This window comes from Alternaria atra (genome assembly GCF_907166805.1).
Source record: "Alternaria atra isolate CS162 genome assembly, contig: 32, whole genome shotgun sequence".
Taxonomy (NCBI): Eukaryota; Fungi; Ascomycota; class Dothideomycetes; order Pleosporales; family Pleosporaceae; genus Alternaria; species Alternaria atra.
In genome coordinates, this window is record NW_025091331.1 from 781,556 (window position 1) to 800,994 (window position 19,439).

Here is a 19,439-nt window from a genome sequence, read left to right on the forward strand (position 1 = left end):
CGCGAATAATGAGAACTTGCCTCGGCAGGCTTGGGGTTCTAGAGGTGGTCGTCAGTCAAGGCTGAGGGGATGAAACTAAATCACGATGAAAACTCACTGGCCTATTTGAAAGACTCGGTATACTTTCATCTCCGGGACGGAGTTGACATCATTGCTCCATAGCGGACTGTAAGGCTGTGATTTGAGTGAACTTGCTGTTTGCGAATCTTAGAACAATGAAGCAGGAGTCCCAACTAAAGAGTCCACCGGCGTCTCTCTTCATGCTGTGCAATCGTACCAGATATCTGGCTGCTGGACTACCATTCAATCATCAAACTTGGTTTGAACGTACTATCATCAGATCTTTGGTCCTACTGTAGATCATCATTCCACATGGCTTTTCGGCGACTTCTTCTACGCCTGCCAGCAATTTTCACACGCCTACCCATGCAGGGGTAGACCTTAACTCAGTGCAGCCTCTACTCTGCCAGCGCCAGCGCCAGCCAATTCTCACGCCAATTACGTCTTTACAACTTCGATATTGGCCTATAGGTTTCACAAAGTAGAGGCTGCCTCGGTATTTTGTCGATTTTGGTAGTCGTTGTCGATCGTTTCCTATGAACGCATGCAACATGACCATAGAGATCGGAAATAGGTCATTCGCCATTGGTAACCTGTTTTCCCCGCAAACCACCACTCTGGACCCTTGGATCATGATTGGCTCGTTTTGGGCAATGATCACCATACCCTACTACTTCGGGAAAGAGGCGTGAACTAGCTCGTGTGGAGCGTGAACCTTCTGTCCAGGCGCGACGCCACTTCCACTTGGAAAGTTACCAAAGGGTCTGCATCAATAGTCTCGTGCTGGGTGTCAACTCCCTTTCGGACCTGGCTCCTAGGTACCTTGCATCTACCAGATTTGGGTAACGCTGTCGCCGATCGACTCCGGGGTATGTCGATCATCAACTACACATTGTGCAGCCAGGGGGAAAGGCGTGTCTCAGCCAATCGAGAAAGGCGGATATCGAAGACTTGTTGACGGCGGTGTTGAGTGTGATGGCGCAAGGAACTTGCCTCGGTCCCGCTCCACCTCTACAGATGGAGGAATAAGAAGTTAGATACAGGAGAACATGGCAAAAGATTATAAGTAGGAAACGCAGGCAACCGAAGTAAGGGATCATGCTCTCAAGTCACCTTGGGTAGATCATTTCACTTCACCTTACATTCGGGATTACTTCTTCATTATGCATGCTCTTTCTCTTGTTCTACTTCAAGCTTCGGCTGCTGTTGCCTACCCCTGGGTATCTGGCCAGCCGGGTGTGAACTCTGGACTCTTCAGGGAGGCGCGCGCGGTAGAGAAGCGTCAGGCCAACTGCCCTTTCAACCCTGTCCACAAGGGTGCTGCTCCATACACTGCTCCTTATCTCTATACTGGAGCCAAGAACGGTGTTGCTGGTAGTCAAAAGGGTGGTATCAAAGTCCCAGCAGATGGCGATACGGCTCACTCCTATACTGCTCCCGGGCCTAACGATATTCGTGGGCCTTGCCCAGGTCTGAACGCTGCAGCCAACGTAAGTATACAATACACTTCCGCGTCAAACACTGTCGCTGACCAAAGATAGCACAACTTTCTTTCTCACGATGGTATAACCAACTTCCAGGAGTTGGTCGATGCCCAGCAGAACGTGTACAACGTAGGCTACGACCTAGCTGTTCTTCTCGCTGTCCTTGGTATCGAGGCTGGTGGCGACGTACTCTCTGGTCGTCTGAGTATCGGATGCGATGCTACGTCCCGCACTGCGACGCTTCCTCTTCTGGGCCGCCAGCCCGGTCTCAATGGCCACAACAAGTTTGAGGCTGATTCGTCGCTTACACGAAACGACTTCTTCACTACCAATGGAGACAACTACAACTTCAATGGCTCATTGTTCGCGGAGATGAAAGCAGTCGCAGACAGGGTTTCCGGTGGAAACTTTGATCGCAATGCCCTCGCCGCATACCGCAGCCAGCGGTACGACGAGTCCGTTCAGCAAAGTAAGTCCTACTTATTTAGTCTTTTCTGTCCATTTTTCACGCATTGCTAACTTTAAAACAGATGCCAATTTCTTCTTTGGTCCCCTATCACTGCTCCTTTACGGTGCCGCATCCTTCCTTTATGAGCTGTTCCCCAGCTACGGTGATAAGGGTGTTCCAGATCTCGCAACAATGAAGGCAAGTTTCCGACGCAGTAACCCATGCGAAACACACTGATACCTTTCGCAGAGCTTCTTTGGGGCTGTCGAAGATTCGTCTGCACCAGGTGGTTGGCGCCACGTCCCCGAACGCATTCCCGACAACTGGTTCTCGCGCGTCGAACCGTACAAGAACATGGACGTCACCAACGAGATCCTCGCCATGTACATCAAGTACCCCAAGCTCTTCGGCGGCAATGTTGGCAAGAACAACTTCGATGCCTTATCCACACCATTCGATATCATTGTCGATGGCAAGCTACCCAGTGATGTCACGGCATCGCAGCTGACTTGTTTGCTCTACCAGCTTGGTGTCATGGGTGTCCCCAGTACCTTGAGCACCGTCACTGACATTACTGGTGCTGTGCTGGACTTTTCCATTGGAAAGTTGAATCCAGTGTTCCGGAATGCCGGATGTCCTCTGAAGGTCAACTAAACCCGAACCAGGAGTTGGAGTCGAGAACAATAGTTACTCTCACAACGCAGATCGAGCCGGAGCAGAGGAATAGTTCAAAGTAATCATGATGTTTGAGAGCGAGGCTTAACCTTATGACATAACATTGAGCTTTTACGTATAATGATTAGTACAGTCAATTACAGTTCATGAAATCTCCCTACAATCTTCCTGCCAAAGTAATTCCGGATATAGTTCGTGCAATGCACCGTTGATTCACATTCGTCTAAAAACTCAGCGAGTACCTGGAGAATCTCATTTCAAATAGTAGCTTAGGGTTTACTTTAGAAGGCAGACGCGATGAATAGCGGCTTAAAGTTACTGGCCTTTATGTCATGCAATGACGAGGACTAACCCGCAACCTCGGTAGCTAACCATCACTTCACCACAGCACGGCTCTTTCCATGTGCTCGGAGTAACATCGCTCACGCATTACAGAGGAAGGGTGTTGACGCTCAGGCAGGACAACACAACGCGATCAAATAACTCGGTACAATAATCTCAATGCAGGTGTATTTCCCAAACACCTTGTATTCACCGTATACAACTATAGTAAGTATACCTGAATATGTGGTTTCCAAAGTGAACGCGAAGCTCCAAGCACAAAGTTCCACTACATCACCAGGGCATACACATAGGTACCAAGGTAATCTCATGCCTAGGTACTCTGCCTTTCTACCCATATTATGGATATAACCTGTGACTGTCGTTAACGATATGCACAGGGTATAATTCAATTGATGGTGCTAGCTGGCTCGTAGAATCTACGTGTGCAGTCCGTCCTTGCGTGCGAAGTGTTTGTCCGTGCGCATTCGCTGCGTACCTAGGTATGACACACGGCTGGAGCGCGTCATGAAATATTTGAACTCATCACAACCTTCACAGCGTATTCATCTCCAACTCTTGGAATCGATCTATCAATCGCGCACGATAACGACTACATTTTCCTACTGCAAACGAAGAGTAATATGTTCATCACCAGCATCAAAGACCTTCATTTCAATTACGACTTTAATGAAGCCCGCCAGCTCCATGAAACGAACCCTCTCGATGAATGCATAGAAAATTGTTGCGAGCTTACCCCGAGACGGGTGTCGGGAGACGCTGTGGCGTGTGACTAAGGACCGGCATACCGAGGGTGAAGACTAGACGCTAGATAGATGGATGGCAGACATACGCTCGTATATACACAAGGCGAACGCAGCCCTGGAAGAAAATGTTCCGGTCTTGAACCTGAACATACATGTCGAAATCACTGTAGCAATCCACATAGACCATATCGAAAACACAGCAACAGTGATCGATCAAACAGAAACTATCGACGACAGTGGTAAAGAAAATTTGTCATAGACCTCTATTATGAAAGACGAAGGTGTAAGTAGATTGTGTGTATTCTGCTTCATCACCGAGAGGTCTGTGATCTAAGCTTATATACATAGAGTAGTGGGCTGATTGGTCGCTGGATAATCCGCGTGACCATGCAAGGTACCCTGGGCTTACAGAAGGACATTCAGACATGGAGACATGTTCCAGCGTTCAGGACGTACGCAATTTCATGCTGTTCAGTCCTTGTTCCCAGTATCACTTCTTAGCACCGTCTTTTAGCGTCAGATACCCACTGAGTGTAAGTCTAAAGGCTATTCGTTGAACATCGATATCGGGTGTGCGACTACCATGGATGTACGAAATTGCCGTAAGCGACCTGTATCTGATTCGCCTGCCATTCTGTCGGTAAATTGTAAGTCAAGATACGACACCGCTACACTCCAGCCTCGAGTGACTCTACTAACTCCCAAAACTAGGGTGTTCTAACGCTGCTCTGCCTTCAGAGCCGAGTGCACATACACCAGCTACATGAGCATAGCGCTCTGACTGTAAGCACACACATTCTAAAGAACATCGAGCTTCAAATTGTGACTCGCTTAGTGCGACAGCCTGAACCAGAAACGATCTGGACAGGGTTCAGGGCCTGTGTAGTGATCGTACTACGAAATTGTAGGACATATGATGATCTGGCTGGCCAATAGGAGCTTAGGCGAGTCAGGCGTAAGAAGAGCGACTCGTGTGCAGAAGAGGAGACTGTGGTACGCTAAAGTGTATGATTATGCAAGGTGGGAAGTAAAATACAACTTTTCCGGCCTGTTCTCTTCCTATCGGACATGCCCCCGCATACTACAAAACCATCATACAACAATATGCCTTGGGGACGCATGAGAGCATATGATAAGCATATGATGAGCCACACGGAGGAGGAGGAGGGGGGAGGAGGGGGCAGCCATACGGGCGTGAAGGAGATGAGGCGGAAGTGGGGTATATAGACCCTGACCCAGTGAATGTAGCTAATCGGATATCCCTTCTTATCCGCCTGGTATAATACAGGACCCTAGACCTTGGCATCATACAAAAAGATCATACATATGATGATCACCACATACGCCCTCAGATTGGCCCACGAGAACCACGTCCAGATTTCAAGTTCACACCATGCAGGATATCCCATCCCCATCCTCTCTCTATGCTGTCTCCAAGCTCATAGCATTGATTGAAGAGAACGGTAAGAGACTTCAGTATCTCATTATCAAGCTTTGACCCTGCATGGACTTTCCCTCTTTTTCTAGGATTGGTGTAGATGCACTTACTGCTTTAACGTGACCACACCCCAATCTAGAATTTACAAGGACTACTCTTCTGATATCTTCTACAACAGATCCAATCATTTTCACCGAACATGTCTCAATTTTACCCGTCCCATCCAAGCAATAACACCATCAACAACCGCCTCTCCAAAATCGGAGCCCAGCTCATAATACAGCCAATCCACAGATTCATACTTGATAACACCATAACCTGCACACTTCTTGGCAAGGAGATCTCCTTTCGCCTCATCTCCGCCGTAACCGCTCCCGCAACACGTGCGAACACCAAAGCCGTCATATGACGGGATCCGGATCTCAAGATAATCTACTTCCCCGTTCACAGCCGCTCTTTCTCCAGCAACCCAGTCTACGAGCATGCGAAGAGAACGCTTGTAGTAGCAATATTAGAGAGACAGAGCATGAATTCTCTACGCGTCTTAACGCGAGAGCCACGCACAATGGATGAAGAAATACCTTTAAATATGGCCCTACGAACTCGGGACGAGCATAGTATGGCATGTCCGGATGCGGAAACGAATCGGTTTCTAGGAATGCAGAGACTTGTCTGCGCGCCTTTGCTTGCCATGGGAATACATACGCAGGCTGCGAATTTCTGGTCCAGTCTGCCGATCGTAGAAGTGAGGAATGCATCTGGGAGGGAGGATAAAGAGAGGGAGGTGTATGAGGCGAGAGTTCATGGTGAATATCTGAGGACTTAACGTTTGGCAGAGCCTGGTGGGAACCGGGTCGTAGAGAGTGATTTCATAATGAGGGCCTTTGCGGAGATTGGTGAAGCCGCGAAGGACAGAAGTTACGGCAAGAGAGTGTTTGGGTTTGGGTGCGAGGAGATAGATCGTTTAGTGGGTGATCATCGAGCTTCTCTGTCATGATTTAGGTCATTGCATCTCTGCAATTACTAATTACTTGGAAAGAGTTGTATGACTACAAGCTTACGAACCAAAGAGACATGGTATTGCTTTTCTTACGGTACAACGCCGTGTGACATAAAGCTGAACGCCTTAACTCTCAATATCAGCTTCCCACAGGATGACCGCCGATATTTGCATCCAATTGTCATCCGAGTACAGCAAGAGGTGCTCTTGTCCATTGGCCACACGACTATCAGTAGAGTCTGAATTTAGAACTAATGCATCACGAAAACAAACAAGACATTACGCAAACACGAAGATTGAGATCGAGTCTTTTTTACACACAACCGTAAATGTGTTATGAAACCCGAGATTAAAAAAAAGCAATCTTGTAAAAAACCCAGAGGTGGTAACGGATAGTGATACATTCCGGGTTCATCGGCCACCATTCGGACTGCGATCAAGACCACGGTCTTGTACGTATTGTGTCCATTCCATGTATCCAAGTCAGTTTTCGGTCGATGGATGATTTCTGTTCCGGATCAATGCCTGTCTGTCTATTGAGGCATTTCCCATGCGTTGCTGCTGGTAACTAACCGCACCTGATTTTAGCGTAGTCAGCCAATATACAGCCTGTGAAGCGTTCACCCTAGAGATCTACCGTAGAAGACATGTAAGAGTGGTCGAGATGCCGTGCATGCAAGCATCGTAGATCACTTGCTAAAAGTACTAATCGTATCCTGATCGGCCGAAGTAACGTTGTGATCAACTACCGGGGATTTCATCCTCCACACTCATGTTCTTGGTACGCGTATTGCTCACAGGGAACTTGTTGTTGAGTTTGAACGATGACAGCGTCTTGCAGGTTGACGGCAAAAGCATCTCGACATTTTCTAGCGTACCACAAGCCAGTGGTGACATCAGATACGCATGGACGTTCAGGACATAAGCGTTCTCCCGGACTTCTAGACAACAGATGCTAACAGAAATCGGTTCCTGCATAGCAATGAAGAGTTCTGCATCTAGAACAATGCGGCAAACATCGGTCTTCAGCGATCCGACGTGTTTGATAGGCTTCCCAAAGCCAAGCCTGATGAACCATAGGAGCCAAAAAAGCAGCGCATCCGACTGACCGTAGCGCCAACTCCTGTTCTGCGGGTTTCCTCGACAAACTAGAAGTTCTCTCCAAGTATTGGATGTAAAAAAGAAAGTCGGTTAACGATGACGAAATGTGATTTCTTGAATTGTGTGTGTGAAGTGACTAAGGTCTTCTGTGAGGACGCGCGGTCGGGCAAGACGGGTGAATGTCAAGGTTGCTCCATGAGCATGCTGCCGAGAGGCAAACGATGAATGAAAACTCTTGCTGCCCAAGAGCGAGAATCAAACATTCGCGTCACACATGTGATAGGCCCGACGCAATGGCTGTGGAGATGGATAGGTATCGCAATCGATAAGTGGATAAGGTAGGGCGCAAATTCTCGCACATGGCTGCCGCGCGGAACCAGTGCCGCCCAGTAGGACAACGCCGAAGTTGCGGCGGGCCCACAATTCATTTCCCGCGCATGCTGACGGCTTGTAGATGCCATCATCGCAAAGCCCAGAAGCTGTGGAGTTTGCAGCGTGCAGGCAAAGCGAGCGAACGACGGCTCTCGTTGAGACAGTCCGGTTGAACAACCGCAGGAGTGCATGTCACATTGACGCTGTGACGGCTCTTCAACCGGTCCCGGATTGCGAATCGGCGCACAGCAGGTCGGAGCTGGCGCTGGCAGGCAGTGGAGCGCATACAGCCAATTGTGAGAATGGAGAAGCAAAGTCTGAACAACAGAGCGTGTCCACATAGCTATGCGCTGTGAGTGGCCATGAGCTTTTGCGTTCTGGACCATTTGCTGTCACTCGAGCAAGACATGGCGCGACTTCATGCGATACACGTGTGTTGGATCTTCAAGACAGTTCAATCAGGGCGGTCAGTGCCTCATCTGCGGTGATGACATGTGGCCGAACGAGGCGCAGGCACGCTGTGCCTGGGATGTTTCGTTTACCGGCTTCAGCTCCAGCCATGCCCCTGGCGGAAGAAGGCGCGAAGAGCTCCGCGATGCAGCGATCGTCAGGCACAGCGTTATGATTGGCTGCACGTCTCCGTCGCTATGCCACTTGCGGAAGCATGAAACCCGTCAGCTCTGCAGCCGGTGCGATATTTTGAACATGGCCATATTTAGCTGGAAACGAGCGCATTGTCAGTGTAAGGAAAAAGAATGGACTCGATATACGTAAGAGTGTCCTTAGCAAGCGCATGAACACAAGGAAAAGAAAATGTGAAGTTCGTCCTGGTGGAAATGAACGTCGACAAATTCGATCGAGCGACGTCCGTCGACGAATGAGTGCGGTAGCGGGGCGGCGACTCGAGGATGCCAGCAATGTTGTTGAGGGCGCCATGGCACGCCGTTCCACCAGCAGCCGGCCCGGAGTGGCAGGCCCCACGATGACAGAAACAGGATAGACGGGCGTCGTGGTGAGCGGAGGATGCGATGCACAAGCGATGGCACTCTGCCAGGGGCACGTTCTAGTGCCGTTCCTAGCGTAAAAGCTCGTGGGAACCCACTCTGCCCACCTTTCTTTCACTCACTAACCCACACCATCACCCACACTCTTTGTATATTTGAAGCCGCTCCCTCCTCCTGCAACACTCATTCTGCAGGCTCGACGTCTTCTTGTTCATTCATTCACTCCCTCCAGACATTTTTTGTCTACAACTGTCATTCCTAACACCAACCATTGTCAACGCGACAACTCACAACTCACTTACCACTCCTTTGAACTGCTAGTCGGCTCAATCATTCCCTGCAAACCTCAATCCAACATCTATAGCATCACTCTTTCAGCTATTCAACACTACCAATCGCCAAAATGAAGACATCTGCTGTCCTCGCGTCCATCCTTTTCGGCTCCTACGCCGTTGCTGCGCCCTTCGATAGGCGTGCACTCGTCTACAAGACCGAGGTCGTCACTGAGACCGTGGTCGTCTACACCACCGTCTGGGACGACGAGCCGGTTGCCCAGGCTACTACCAGTGCTGGCGAGTTCTACGAGAAGCCCGGCAAGCCATCCACCACCAGCACTGCCGTAGTTGCACCCACTTCTTCCGTTGTGGCCTCTCCCTCAGCTGCCCCTTCAAAGGCTGCCCCCACCACCTCCAAGGCTGCCCCGGCCTACACTCCTGTTGTTCCCGAGGAGCCCTCAAGCGTCTACACTCCTGTGGAAACCCCTACTTCAGTCTACACTCCTGAGCCAACTACTCCTGCTCCTGCCCCAGAGAGCTCTTACGTAGCTCCTGCTCTTGAGCCAACTACTACTGCAGTCACTTCCGCCGCCCCTGAGCCCGTCTACTCTGAAGCCGCTGCTCCTGCTGCCCCAACTGTTGTGTCCAACTACCCTACCACCGGCGGCACCTCTGCTGGCGTCTCATTCAACGATGTAGAGATCACCATCTACGACAACACGGGTGCTGCAGGCGCTTGCGGTGAGTCTCTTACCGATGATATGAATGTCGTCGCCATCAGCCAAGGCGCTTGGAACGAGATGGGCGGAACCACCCACGACATCATGACCGGCGAGTCCACCAACCCGTGGTGCGGAAAGAACATTGAGATCGAGTACCAAGGCAAGACTGCCAACGCTAAGATCATGGACCTTTGCCCTGGCTGTGTAAACAGCCACGATATCGATCTCTCCCACGCTGTCTGGAAGGATCTTGGTCTGACCGAGATCACCCGCTACTCTGGCGTCAACTGGAAGATTGTCTAAGCGTCTACTTCAATCATACCACGATCCATATACCCGAGATTCTGATATCTCGCTAGCGCAGGCAGGGTCAGCGCTTTGCACGACTATGTTACGACTCATTTTTTACACATCAGGCAGGGACCGGTGACTGGAGTATACGGAAGGAAACCCGTCTAGCTGCGGTTCTTGTTCAGCTCTACTCTTCTAGATCTTGCTCCTCTATCTTGTCGCAACGCAGATCCCATGCTGTATTTGGGGATGTTTTGCTCAATTAAGGGGATATTCTCACTTTTTTTGTCGCTCGTTTATTACAGTTGGCTTGTCCAGCTTTTCATTCGCTTCGCTGTATAAGACTTTAGGGCTGGTGTATGGGATACCATCTTAGATACCCATACAGGTTGGATACTGGAGACTCCTAGCTACCAAAAGAAAATGCATGACGCACTGCGCAACTTAAAAATCACTCTTCCATTTGCATACTTTGTGTAAAAGGCTATGAATGTCGTATCGTTCTTTGTGCAAGTCCTCATTCAGATATCATTCCATATCACATCTTCACCAAGGCGCCTAATACGAGGCCTTCCCTACCAATACGAGCGGAGCTATTAATGAACACGCAAGCGCTCGACTCATGCTGTCACGGCAATGTGGCTGCGCCTCATGTCTACAGCCACCGTGCGTCCTTTCTCTCAAAAGAATGCGCCGAAGCCCCCGAAAATACTATCTTACGCCTCGGCATATCTTGTCATCATCTCCTGAGCAAGCGAACTCAGCCACAGCTCTAAATACAACCCTCAAATTTCAACCGGCAGAAGAAAGGGGGTCTATGTTGGACTGCAGAAACTTCTGCCGTAACTCGTACACAAAGAAACAAACGAACGTCCAACGTCGAAACAAAGCCTGCAGTTCGTTTCAAAATGAGCAAAGTTATGATGTGCGAGGTGTTTGCCCCTTGGTAATTTCATAAAGGGCCGGGGAAGGGTCTAGCATGGGGTAGTCGTGTTGTCGCAGGCTCCACATGTTGGCTGTTTCAGTCGTGAACACTATAGTCTTTCTTTTGTGATCTGGAATTTGTGAACATGGTGCATTCTGCCTACTACAAGCATTGGATCTCGTGGATTTGAAAGTCTTAGAATGTCGTACAAGAAACTGGTAATGTCGATCATGTAGGGATGTTCGAGACGAACATCAATGCGACTTCCGCTTCTAGAGTTCCAGTAAGAATGACATCATCGTGACCATGAACCATGACGACCAACAATAACGAGGACAAGAGAAAACTGCTTGCGATGAACAGGCAACAAGAGAATATCGCAAAACATTCGCCTTGAAAGCTGAATCTACTATCGCAGCGTTTATCCGAAATGGCGAATCGACTCTCCCACTCCCTCAACGAGATCGAGTCTCACACTCCCGCGATTAAGTCGCAAGGTACTGAGAACGACGTTGTCTCTAAGAATGGCGAGCAGATCGAAGAGGGTGATCATGTATACACAAAAATAAGAGGCGGAAGGCACGAGGGGGATGTAAGCACTGATCTACCCAATCGCACCACTTCAGTACATAGGTACTGGATAGCTAATGACAAGTAAAGGTAAACAAGATCGTAACCGACCAAGAGGAAGCCGATGCAGAAGGTGTAAAGCATCCACCAAAGGTCAGTTCTTGTGGTTTGTGGAAAGAGGAGCAGAGATGACAAGATGCTGACTTGGTTGACCAGGTGCTATTTACAGACCAGAAGGGGAAGGATGTAGCGCATAATCCAGGTACACTTGATGTCACGGATAAAGCCTGATGAGATGCTTTTTCCTCGGGTTCGGATAACATCAGCAGGAAGTATAGGACAGAGGTCTATGTCTCCAGGTTTACTTCACTTGAGCGAACGTCATGAAAGGAGTACCAAGCAAAGCGAGATCAATACATAATACCCATACTACACGTGAAAGTATTAAGCTTCATACTCATTTAGCAACACCTACTGAGATTTCCCTTCTCTATCTGCACAATGTTTACCCGCTCAGCCAAACTTATCCTCTCAGCCCACACTCAACAGGCGCATCTTTTAACCGCCGGAAGAGGCTGCATTCCACAGCTCATGCACTTACCTACCAAAACAGGCATCTTTGCTGATGCAGCCGGGTGTGAGTTTTACCAGCACTCATCCGGTGGTCAACAGAAAGGTTGCTTTGGTTCGCAAGCGTGCCTTATCTCACGTATCTCACGTGTCGTGCATGTGCTAACACAGGAAGGCATGTGTGTTGGCGAGCCGAGGCTGCCAGCTGGCGAAGCATGATGGATTGCTCCGGAGATTCTCCGAAGAGCTCCGGGTTAGCCGCGAGGAAAAGCAACAACATTATTGATGAATTTTTGTATCGCGCGGGGTTACTGGGATATTGTTTACGGTATAGATGATCTGCGAGCGACGTATTGACACGTTATCGGTGGGAGTTGGTTGAACCCGTGAACAAGCAGAATTGGAAGCATGCGACGCGAAGCTTAAGCATCAGAGTGGAAGCTTGAGTGTATATGCATATTTGTCAATGTTTGTTGAATTTGTCTCCAGTTACAAATGTGGTAATCGGTATCGCCGTACAGTGGTTCTCATACAGTCCCAGCCAAAGGGCAGCCTTCCAAGTCTTCATCTCATCCCGAGTATCGATCTTAATGGGTATAGAACGAAAGTACCCCCCAGTACATGTCGCTTCATCGCTTTTGTCGCAAAACCTCACATCCAAACCTCGTAAAGCAAATCATCGAAGTCCTCGTCCTGTACGCCTCCAGGTGCGTGTGTGTAAATATGTATAGCAGCTCATCCGGCACGTCCGGGCTTTATCTTATCATCGCGTCATCGTGCACTCTTGATCTAAGCGAATGCGCTGGCGCCACCGGACTCGAGCAGTTCCATCTCAGCCTGTGTCCATGACAGGTTCTGGAAGCGTGCGGGCAGCTCAGAGCGGTCGAAGTACAAGCCCTTGCCTGCCTCGATAGGGCCAAGGTCCCTGCCAGATGCGCCGCCAATGTGACCGCCAACAAAGGCGCTGGGAATGTGGTTGAGCGGGCCGTGCTGCTGTGCCTTCTGTCGGTAGGACTTGAAAGAGGAAGGAAGCTCGCTCATGGGAGAGGCAGGGTGGACGTGCGGGGTGTGGTCGACCTCTAGAATGCGATGTTAGACATGGAACCAGGCGTAGTTTATTAGTAAAACGTACTCTGAGGAGTGGTGCGCTTGCCCAGGAAGCGGATCATGGGCTGGCGAGCGAGGGCGCGTGTTGCGTTCATTGTGTGATGAGGTGATGAGGGGGAGGCAGACGTGAAGTGTAGGTTGCGAGCGGAGTTGGGTTACTAAAAAGCTTGCACAAAGAGTATTGGGTCAATTTTTGCGTCGGAGAAGCGGGACAAAGCGATGGATATCAGGTGGATGAATTGTTGGGGAATTGGTGAGTGATGCGTTGGTAGAGGGGAGCCGGAAGTGACCATGGAGATAAATCTTATTTCTGGCGGCAGCAAGGCATTCGCCGAGGCCCTCAGTGCTTGCAAACGAATCCCACCCGCACGCCAACGGCCTCTGGCCACGCTCGAACGACTGCCAGTTCAAGCCATGCGCGCCCTGTATTTCTAAGCCATTTCAAGCAAGCCGGGCAGTTCAGCGCGGTGTTTGTGGGCCTTCCACGCAACACTTGGAGTTGTTCTTTTACTTTTTGGGCCATAGCTTCCCGTCGCGCAATCCAGATGGCTGTCTCTTGTGCTCCCGCACCAATTAGAAACGCTGCACACGCCGCCCGCCTTATCGAACCCCACGAGCTTCTCCGCATCCTGACCAGCGGATATTGCATATTGATATTCGTTCCTCCGACTGCGGTGCGGACCCGACCTTGCTCACCATGCACGAGTTGAGCCTCTACGGCCAGGTCACCTTTGCGCGCTATGAGCAGGTACTGAACATTCTGGCCGGGGTTGCTGCCATGCAGCCCCAACGTATTTTCGAGCGCAACATTATTTACAAGCCCACGCGTGAGCCCGAGGAGCCGGGCTCGAATCTTGGCCGTCGCGGCGGCACACAGACTGTCGCGCAGAAGCAGGCCAAACAAGCTGCTTCTGTTGTTCTCTACCACACACGCCTGGTCCAGAAGCTGTCTGAGGACGACTTTGCAGCTGAAGACGGCCTGCCAGAGGAGAGCGAAAAGCCCTTGTCTGCTGATGTACAAGACGGAGAAGAGCCAGCATGGTCGTTTGTCTTCCGAGACGTACCAGATACTGGTGACAGAGGTGTCTCCATTCGCTTCACCAACACCACTGACTTGCTGTCTGGCGATCCACATGCATTCATGATCGCCTCGGGGCCCAATCAGTGAGACCACCTCCCCATACCTGCCTCCACCTCTAACAAGAGTGCAGGTTCGTGACCGAGTTCTACGTCGAAGGTTATCGTTTCGTACACGGCAATGTCGTTATATTCCTCTACCGCATCCTCCACGAGCCCGGCGTTCGCAATGTCCAGAAGGCCCCCAAGGCCACTCTACCGACGTGGAAAGGGCTGAAGCTCCTCGATCCAAGCGGTGTTTACACGCTCCAGGCTACCGTCCGGATCGAAGACTTCAACAATGCAGCTGTGTTGGAGACAGGAGTCACCGAGCTGAAGAGATTCCAGACGCAAATGAAGGGCTGTGTGAACTTGGCTTTGCCAGATCGACTTGCACTAGACCCTCGCGTCAAGTACAAAGCTCCAACAGCTCCTGCCACACAAGCACGACCTAGATGAAGAATGCTCTCATACTGACAGAGGGAAAGTCTGTGGGTAGGAATCGCCATACCCAAGGCTAAGGGCTATAAAGGCAGAGCCTCAGGTTCGGCTCTCTAGGAGTATCAGCAAACACCCACTGCACCAAGACGCCGTATCGGATGGAGAAAGGGTAGGATCGGGACAATTCCGCGCGCTGGGTCACGATGCTGAGTGGACTTGGTCTTCTGCCGTGCCTAGACGAGTAAGCTGAGTGTGATTTGTACATGTGCATCATCCGGGTCCGTCTTGCAAGTTCACCACCGAGATAGATGTAAACGGTAGGCCATAATATTTAGAACATCAAAAATCTGTGTGGAGAAATGTCTGTTACCAATGTGTGTATTCGGTGCTCTCGCAAAAGTGAAGCTGAGGTCAGGCACGTGCTCGCGCGAATTCGCGTTTCGCGCCGCGAGAGAAAGCGCAAGCGAGCAACCTCACAAACGTTGCTTTGTCAACAGAGATCAGCTCCCATTGCCATGCACCAGTCTCAGCAATAACACAGATTGCAAGATGCCTAACCAACCCAGCTTGAGTAAGCGACCAAGCTCCAATAGCAAAGACGTGTCGCCACCTCCATCGAAGCGGAGGCAACAGTCGACTACAACGAGTTTGTTAACCATCGCAAGGTGCAGGCATATTCGCTAACACGAACCAGGCAAAGCAGTCGCCAATTTCTTCACACCAGCTTCAAAAAAAGAGCCAGAGAAGATGATATGGCGGGTAGTCAAAGACAGCTTGTTAGTCGGACGCTTCAATATAGCAGCGCAGTCAGTTACGCAGGGCAAGCGCAGAATCGCTGCCTTTGACTTCGACTCAACGTTGATCACAACTGCATCAGGAAAGACTTTCAGTCGCGATGCAAGCGACTGGAAGTGGTGGGACAGTAGCGTTCCAGGACGGTTGAAAGAGTTGCATACAGACGGCTTCCTTGTCGCTATCATCAGCAATCAAGGCGGCATCAGTCTGAAACCTGATCCCAAAACCGTAAAATCTGATCAAAAGCGATTAGCAGACTTCAAGACCAAGGTAACAGCAGTCTTCAACCAGCTCGACTTCCCAATATCGATATATGCTGCGACGAGTCGAGACCAATACAGGAAGCCCAGGACCGGCATGTGGAACGAACTGATAGAGGACTACGATCTCGAGAATGCAGAGTCTATCGATCTTGAGAACTCAGTATTCGTTGGGGATGCTGGCGGTCGCGAGGCAGTGGCTGGCGGCGTAAAGGACCACTCGTGTGTCGATAGGTTCGTGGAGATCCCTGATCATGCATTGGCGATCAAGAATAACCAAGTCTATGCAGAGACTTTGCTGCTAACGTCGGTATACCGTTCCACACGCCAGAAGAGTACTTCCGGCATGAGGATCCGCGACCATTTGTTAGGGCTTTCGAGCCGGCCGCCTACACGGAAGAGCGGGCTGACGGCTCAGCACCTGCACGTAAGTCTGATATCCAACCTCTCATACGTCCCCGCCTTCACATGTATGCTAAATTTAGTTGCAGCAAACACTTTTACACAACCGGTAACCCCGGAGATTGTCATGTTCTGCGGCAGCCCTGGTTCAGGTAAATCGTCGTTCTATTGGAAACATCTGCAGCCACTCGGTTACGGTCGCGTTAACCAAGACATTTTGAAGACTGTGAGTTGCTGACCGTCATCTCTCCGCACGTGTTGTGCGACCATCCTATACTCCGAGTAACACTTTGAAACAGCGCGAGAAGTGTGTAAAGGCTGCTACTGCACTCATCGAAGAGGGCACAAGCGTAGTTATCGGTAGGTTTATGTTGATATGGGGCCCCAATACATTCCGCATACTTAGCTAACCTGTTAAGACAATACCAATGCCGATCCAGAAACACGAGCCGTGTGGACTACATTGGCGCAGAAATTGAAAGTTCCTATTCGATGCGTACTTTTCGCTGCCACGCCAAAGCTGTGCGAGCACAATGATACGTTCCGCGCATTGAATATTGGTCCAGAAGTAAGTTTACTCGCTAAGCCTCCTCCCGTTCGTGAGTACCGGAAGATGCTCTCTGCTCATTACTTCAAATTTGTTATTACACTACCCGATGTGGAAATTGGTTGTGCGGGACATCCCATGCTGACATGCAATCTCCGCCAAAAGACGAACCGCGAATCTCGTACTATCCTGCCGCACATTGCGTTCAGTGGCTTCGCTTCCAGATACCGCGAGCCTAAGCCTTCGGAAGGCTTTGCAAACATCATCAAGACCGATTTCCAGGTACGTATAATCCAAAAGTCTCCACATGGGCTGCGCTGCCGAAATGTGACATGGACTGACTGGAGCATGCATCGTGTAGTTTGAGGGTTCCGAGGAGCAGAGACTGTTATGGAGCAAATACTGGATCTGATCCGAATATGGTCGGACATGCGATAGAAAAGGAAGAACGAAGCGTGTGGACTGGAAACGTCCCCAACCACGCGAGTATTGGCCGTTATGACGCCTCGAATACATCTTTTCGGGCGTTGCTATCTGGACCGAAAGTCCGGAATGATATGATTGGGCGGAAAGAGAATGGTTGCTGAGGGGCCGTCTCCCGAGCGAGGGTTCGCAGCTCTAGCCTACGCCTTCTTTCTTTTCCACGCCGTTGCGCATATGGTTCTCAAACTAATAAAAAAACGGCAGTTCACGCACATAGAACCTTGTTTTGCAGTATGATTTTGCTTACTTTTCTTTCCGCTTTCTGTAGGAATACTATGATCTTACGTGAAGATCGCTACAATGATACACCGTACTTCCGACACAAAGAAAAGCGCGCAGTAGCATTGATACAAAGATTGATTACATCATACATTCCACCACGTCGTGTGCCGATGCGCTTGATGCGTCCAGCTAACCTGATCCCCGTAGATGGGCTTCTGCCTCCGTTATTCCCCCCATGTCCCATGTCCAAGCCGCGGCATACGGCGGTCGGTGGAGTGCCACGTTAGTCAAGGCAATCATCCGGTGAAATTGAGAGATCAGCGACACCAGACCGGTCTCGACCGAATCCTACAACAGTCCGTCGGGGTGATTGCGCGCTCCTGCTTTGCAAAGCAGTTCAATCTGGAAAAATACAGAGTCCATTAAGGACAGCGAAGTGCGCGCGTAGTCCAATGTGAGCCGCCACGTGTTGGTCAGGCACACGCAAAATTTTCAGGTACGAGAATTGCTTCTTTCGCGTGCAGTCAGCTTTAAGACTGAACTGGCTGTTCTTCATGCACGTGGAGCGTTGCCGGTCGGTGTGGATGGGTGGACTGGGAACGGTATTCTCCCGCTTCTGCATGTCCGTGCCGTCCGGCCAAGGAGAGAGACGAGCGAAGACGGCGGGGCGCCTGCCGACCTCAGACCGGAACTCACTGCTTTTTCGCCCTGTCGTCATGCTGCCAGGTCCCGGGAGCCTGGAATAGTAAGGTCCTGCTCCGATTTTTCTTCCACCGGGCTCGATCGCATGAGGCACAGCACGGCGACCAAACCACGCGATTCTCTTCGAATTGGACTACCCTGCTAACACAACATCGTGAGTCGTGAAGTAGATGACGACAAAGACGTTGGATACTACGAAAAAAAAAAGTGCGGGCAGACGTTCAGCTAGACAATGCGCTGGCGGTGTGAGGCTTGCTCAACGTGCGAACAGGGAGTTGAGCCCAGCGACAACAAGGTGCCGGGGAGAAGGAAGAGAAGATAGTGTGCCAGGGGCTTGAACGCCAATCAGTAACGGCTCAACGGTCTAGCGCTTCCAACAAGCTCCCCGATTTATCTGGAAGTTCGTTAGCTTGCTGACTTTTTGGCTGGGCTGAAAGATTGTCCCAACCTCTTCTGGGAAAGTTCCGGCATCTTGTCAGGTACCGTCCACACAAAGTCATGCTGTCGCGCCCTGTTTCGTCTCAGTGCGACGAGATCGACCGCTTGACTCGTCAATGAGGCATGATGTTTGAAACACGGACTCAACGCATCAGTCAGTGTTTTGAAGATCGTGAGGCTTTGGTATTTGTTTGTTTGCACGGCTGCCTTTCACAGCCCCCTCGGCCCATTCAAACGATTCAGAGTGGGCCAATCGGTGCATGGAGGTGACGCGGGACCGAAGCGGGAGAAACGACATGGACTTCACTAGAATATGCCTGTCGATGTCATTGCTACGAAACGGCAAAGGGCCAGAAGAACGGCGCGAGAAGTAACGTGGATAGGTTGAAGGGCCCGGCGAACCAGGCCTGTTCCCTCGCACCGCCCGACATGCGATAGACGACTCGAGCTTGTCAAGTGGCAGCCACCTTTGCGCTCACAGTAGTTGAGTGGTAGACAGCAGATGACAACCACAGCGCTGGTAGTACAGTACTTTGTAATACAGATGAGGCACCGTTCAACACCACAACCCGATGATCGGTTGAGGCTCGTGAGGACGATGTGATTCAGCGCCTGTACCTGTATGGTTTGCTTAGAAGCTTTTCTCACGACGACAGAAAGTTTAGAGTGCGTGAGTGGGAACAGCCAGGGATGATTTGTGCCGCCTCCACCAACGACATATCGCATAATTAGGTTGGGCAGGTGAAAATTCGTCACCGAGGCAGGCCCCGTAATGTTGGGTATGGGTTGAATCAAGCCACCTGCTGTGCTCAGGCTGTAGCGACACGGACGCCGTGGTCTAAACGGCGGCTTGAAGGCTGGGGGACCTTGAAGCGACGGCGCCCTGGCGTGCTCTCCTGCACG

General features: G+C 50.6%; 6 protein-coding genes across 6 annotated transcripts; 5 read left to right on the forward strand and 1 right to left on the reverse strand.

The window, feature by feature from the left end:
* Nucleotides 1–1,223: 1,223 nt before the first annotated feature.
* ALTATR162_LOCUS10013 (uncharacterized protein) lies at nucleotides 1,224–2,646 on the forward strand (the record flags this gene model as incomplete). Its single annotated transcript, XM_043317649.1, has 4 exons — nucleotides 1,224–1,550; nucleotides 1,602–2,013; nucleotides 2,075–2,166; nucleotides 2,242–2,646. 4 exons carry the CDS (start codon nucleotides 1,224–1,226, stop codon nucleotides 2,644–2,646), a joined length of 1,236 nt encoding a protein of 411 aa, XP_043173584.1.
* A 6,427-nt stretch (nucleotides 2,647–9,073) lies between these two features.
* On the forward strand, nucleotides 9,074–9,970 carry ALTATR162_LOCUS10014 (uncharacterized protein; the record flags this gene model as incomplete). Its single annotated transcript, XM_043317650.1, has 1 exon — nucleotides 9,074–9,970. The coding sequence occupies one exon, from the start codon at nucleotides 9,074–9,076 to the stop codon at nucleotides 9,968–9,970; it is 897 nt and encodes a 298-aa protein (XP_043173585.1).
* Nucleotides 9,971–11,313: 1,343 nt separating this feature from the next.
* ALTATR162_LOCUS10015 (uncharacterized protein) lies at nucleotides 11,314–11,744 on the forward strand (the record flags this gene model as incomplete). Its single annotated transcript, XM_043317651.1, has 3 exons — nucleotides 11,314–11,475; nucleotides 11,544–11,606; nucleotides 11,670–11,744. The coding sequence occupies 3 exons, from the start codon at nucleotides 11,314–11,316 to the stop codon at nucleotides 11,742–11,744; spliced, it is 300 nt and encodes a 99-aa protein (XP_043173586.1).
* Nucleotides 11,745–12,812: 1,068 nt separating this feature from the next.
* Nucleotides 12,813–13,225, reverse strand: ALTATR162_LOCUS10016 (uncharacterized protein; the record flags this gene model as incomplete). The annotated part of the gene is made up of 2 exons (XM_043317652.1): nucleotides 12,813–13,102; nucleotides 13,156–13,225. 2 exons carry the CDS (start codon nucleotides 13,223–13,225, stop codon nucleotides 12,813–12,815), a joined length of 360 nt encoding a protein of 119 aa, XP_043173587.1.
* Nucleotides 13,226–13,827: 602 nt separating this feature from the next.
* Nucleotides 13,828–14,705, forward strand: ALTATR162_LOCUS10017 (uncharacterized protein; the record flags this gene model as incomplete). Its single annotated transcript, XM_043317653.1, has 2 exons — nucleotides 13,828–14,294; nucleotides 14,342–14,705. 2 exons carry the CDS (start codon nucleotides 13,828–13,830, stop codon nucleotides 14,703–14,705), a joined length of 831 nt encoding a protein of 276 aa, XP_043173588.1.
* Nucleotides 14,706–15,236: 531 nt separating this feature from the next.
* ALTATR162_LOCUS10018 (uncharacterized protein) lies at nucleotides 15,237–17,103 on the forward strand (the record flags this gene model as incomplete). Its single annotated transcript, XM_043317654.1, has 7 exons — nucleotides 15,237–15,333; nucleotides 15,382–15,976; nucleotides 16,033–16,169; nucleotides 16,228–16,370; nucleotides 16,444–16,504; nucleotides 16,564–16,973; nucleotides 17,053–17,103. The coding sequence occupies 7 exons, from the start codon at nucleotides 15,237–15,239 to the stop codon at nucleotides 17,101–17,103; spliced, it is 1,494 nt and encodes a 497-aa protein (XP_043173589.1).
* Between the last annotated feature and the right edge of the window lie 2,336 nt (nucleotides 17,104–19,439).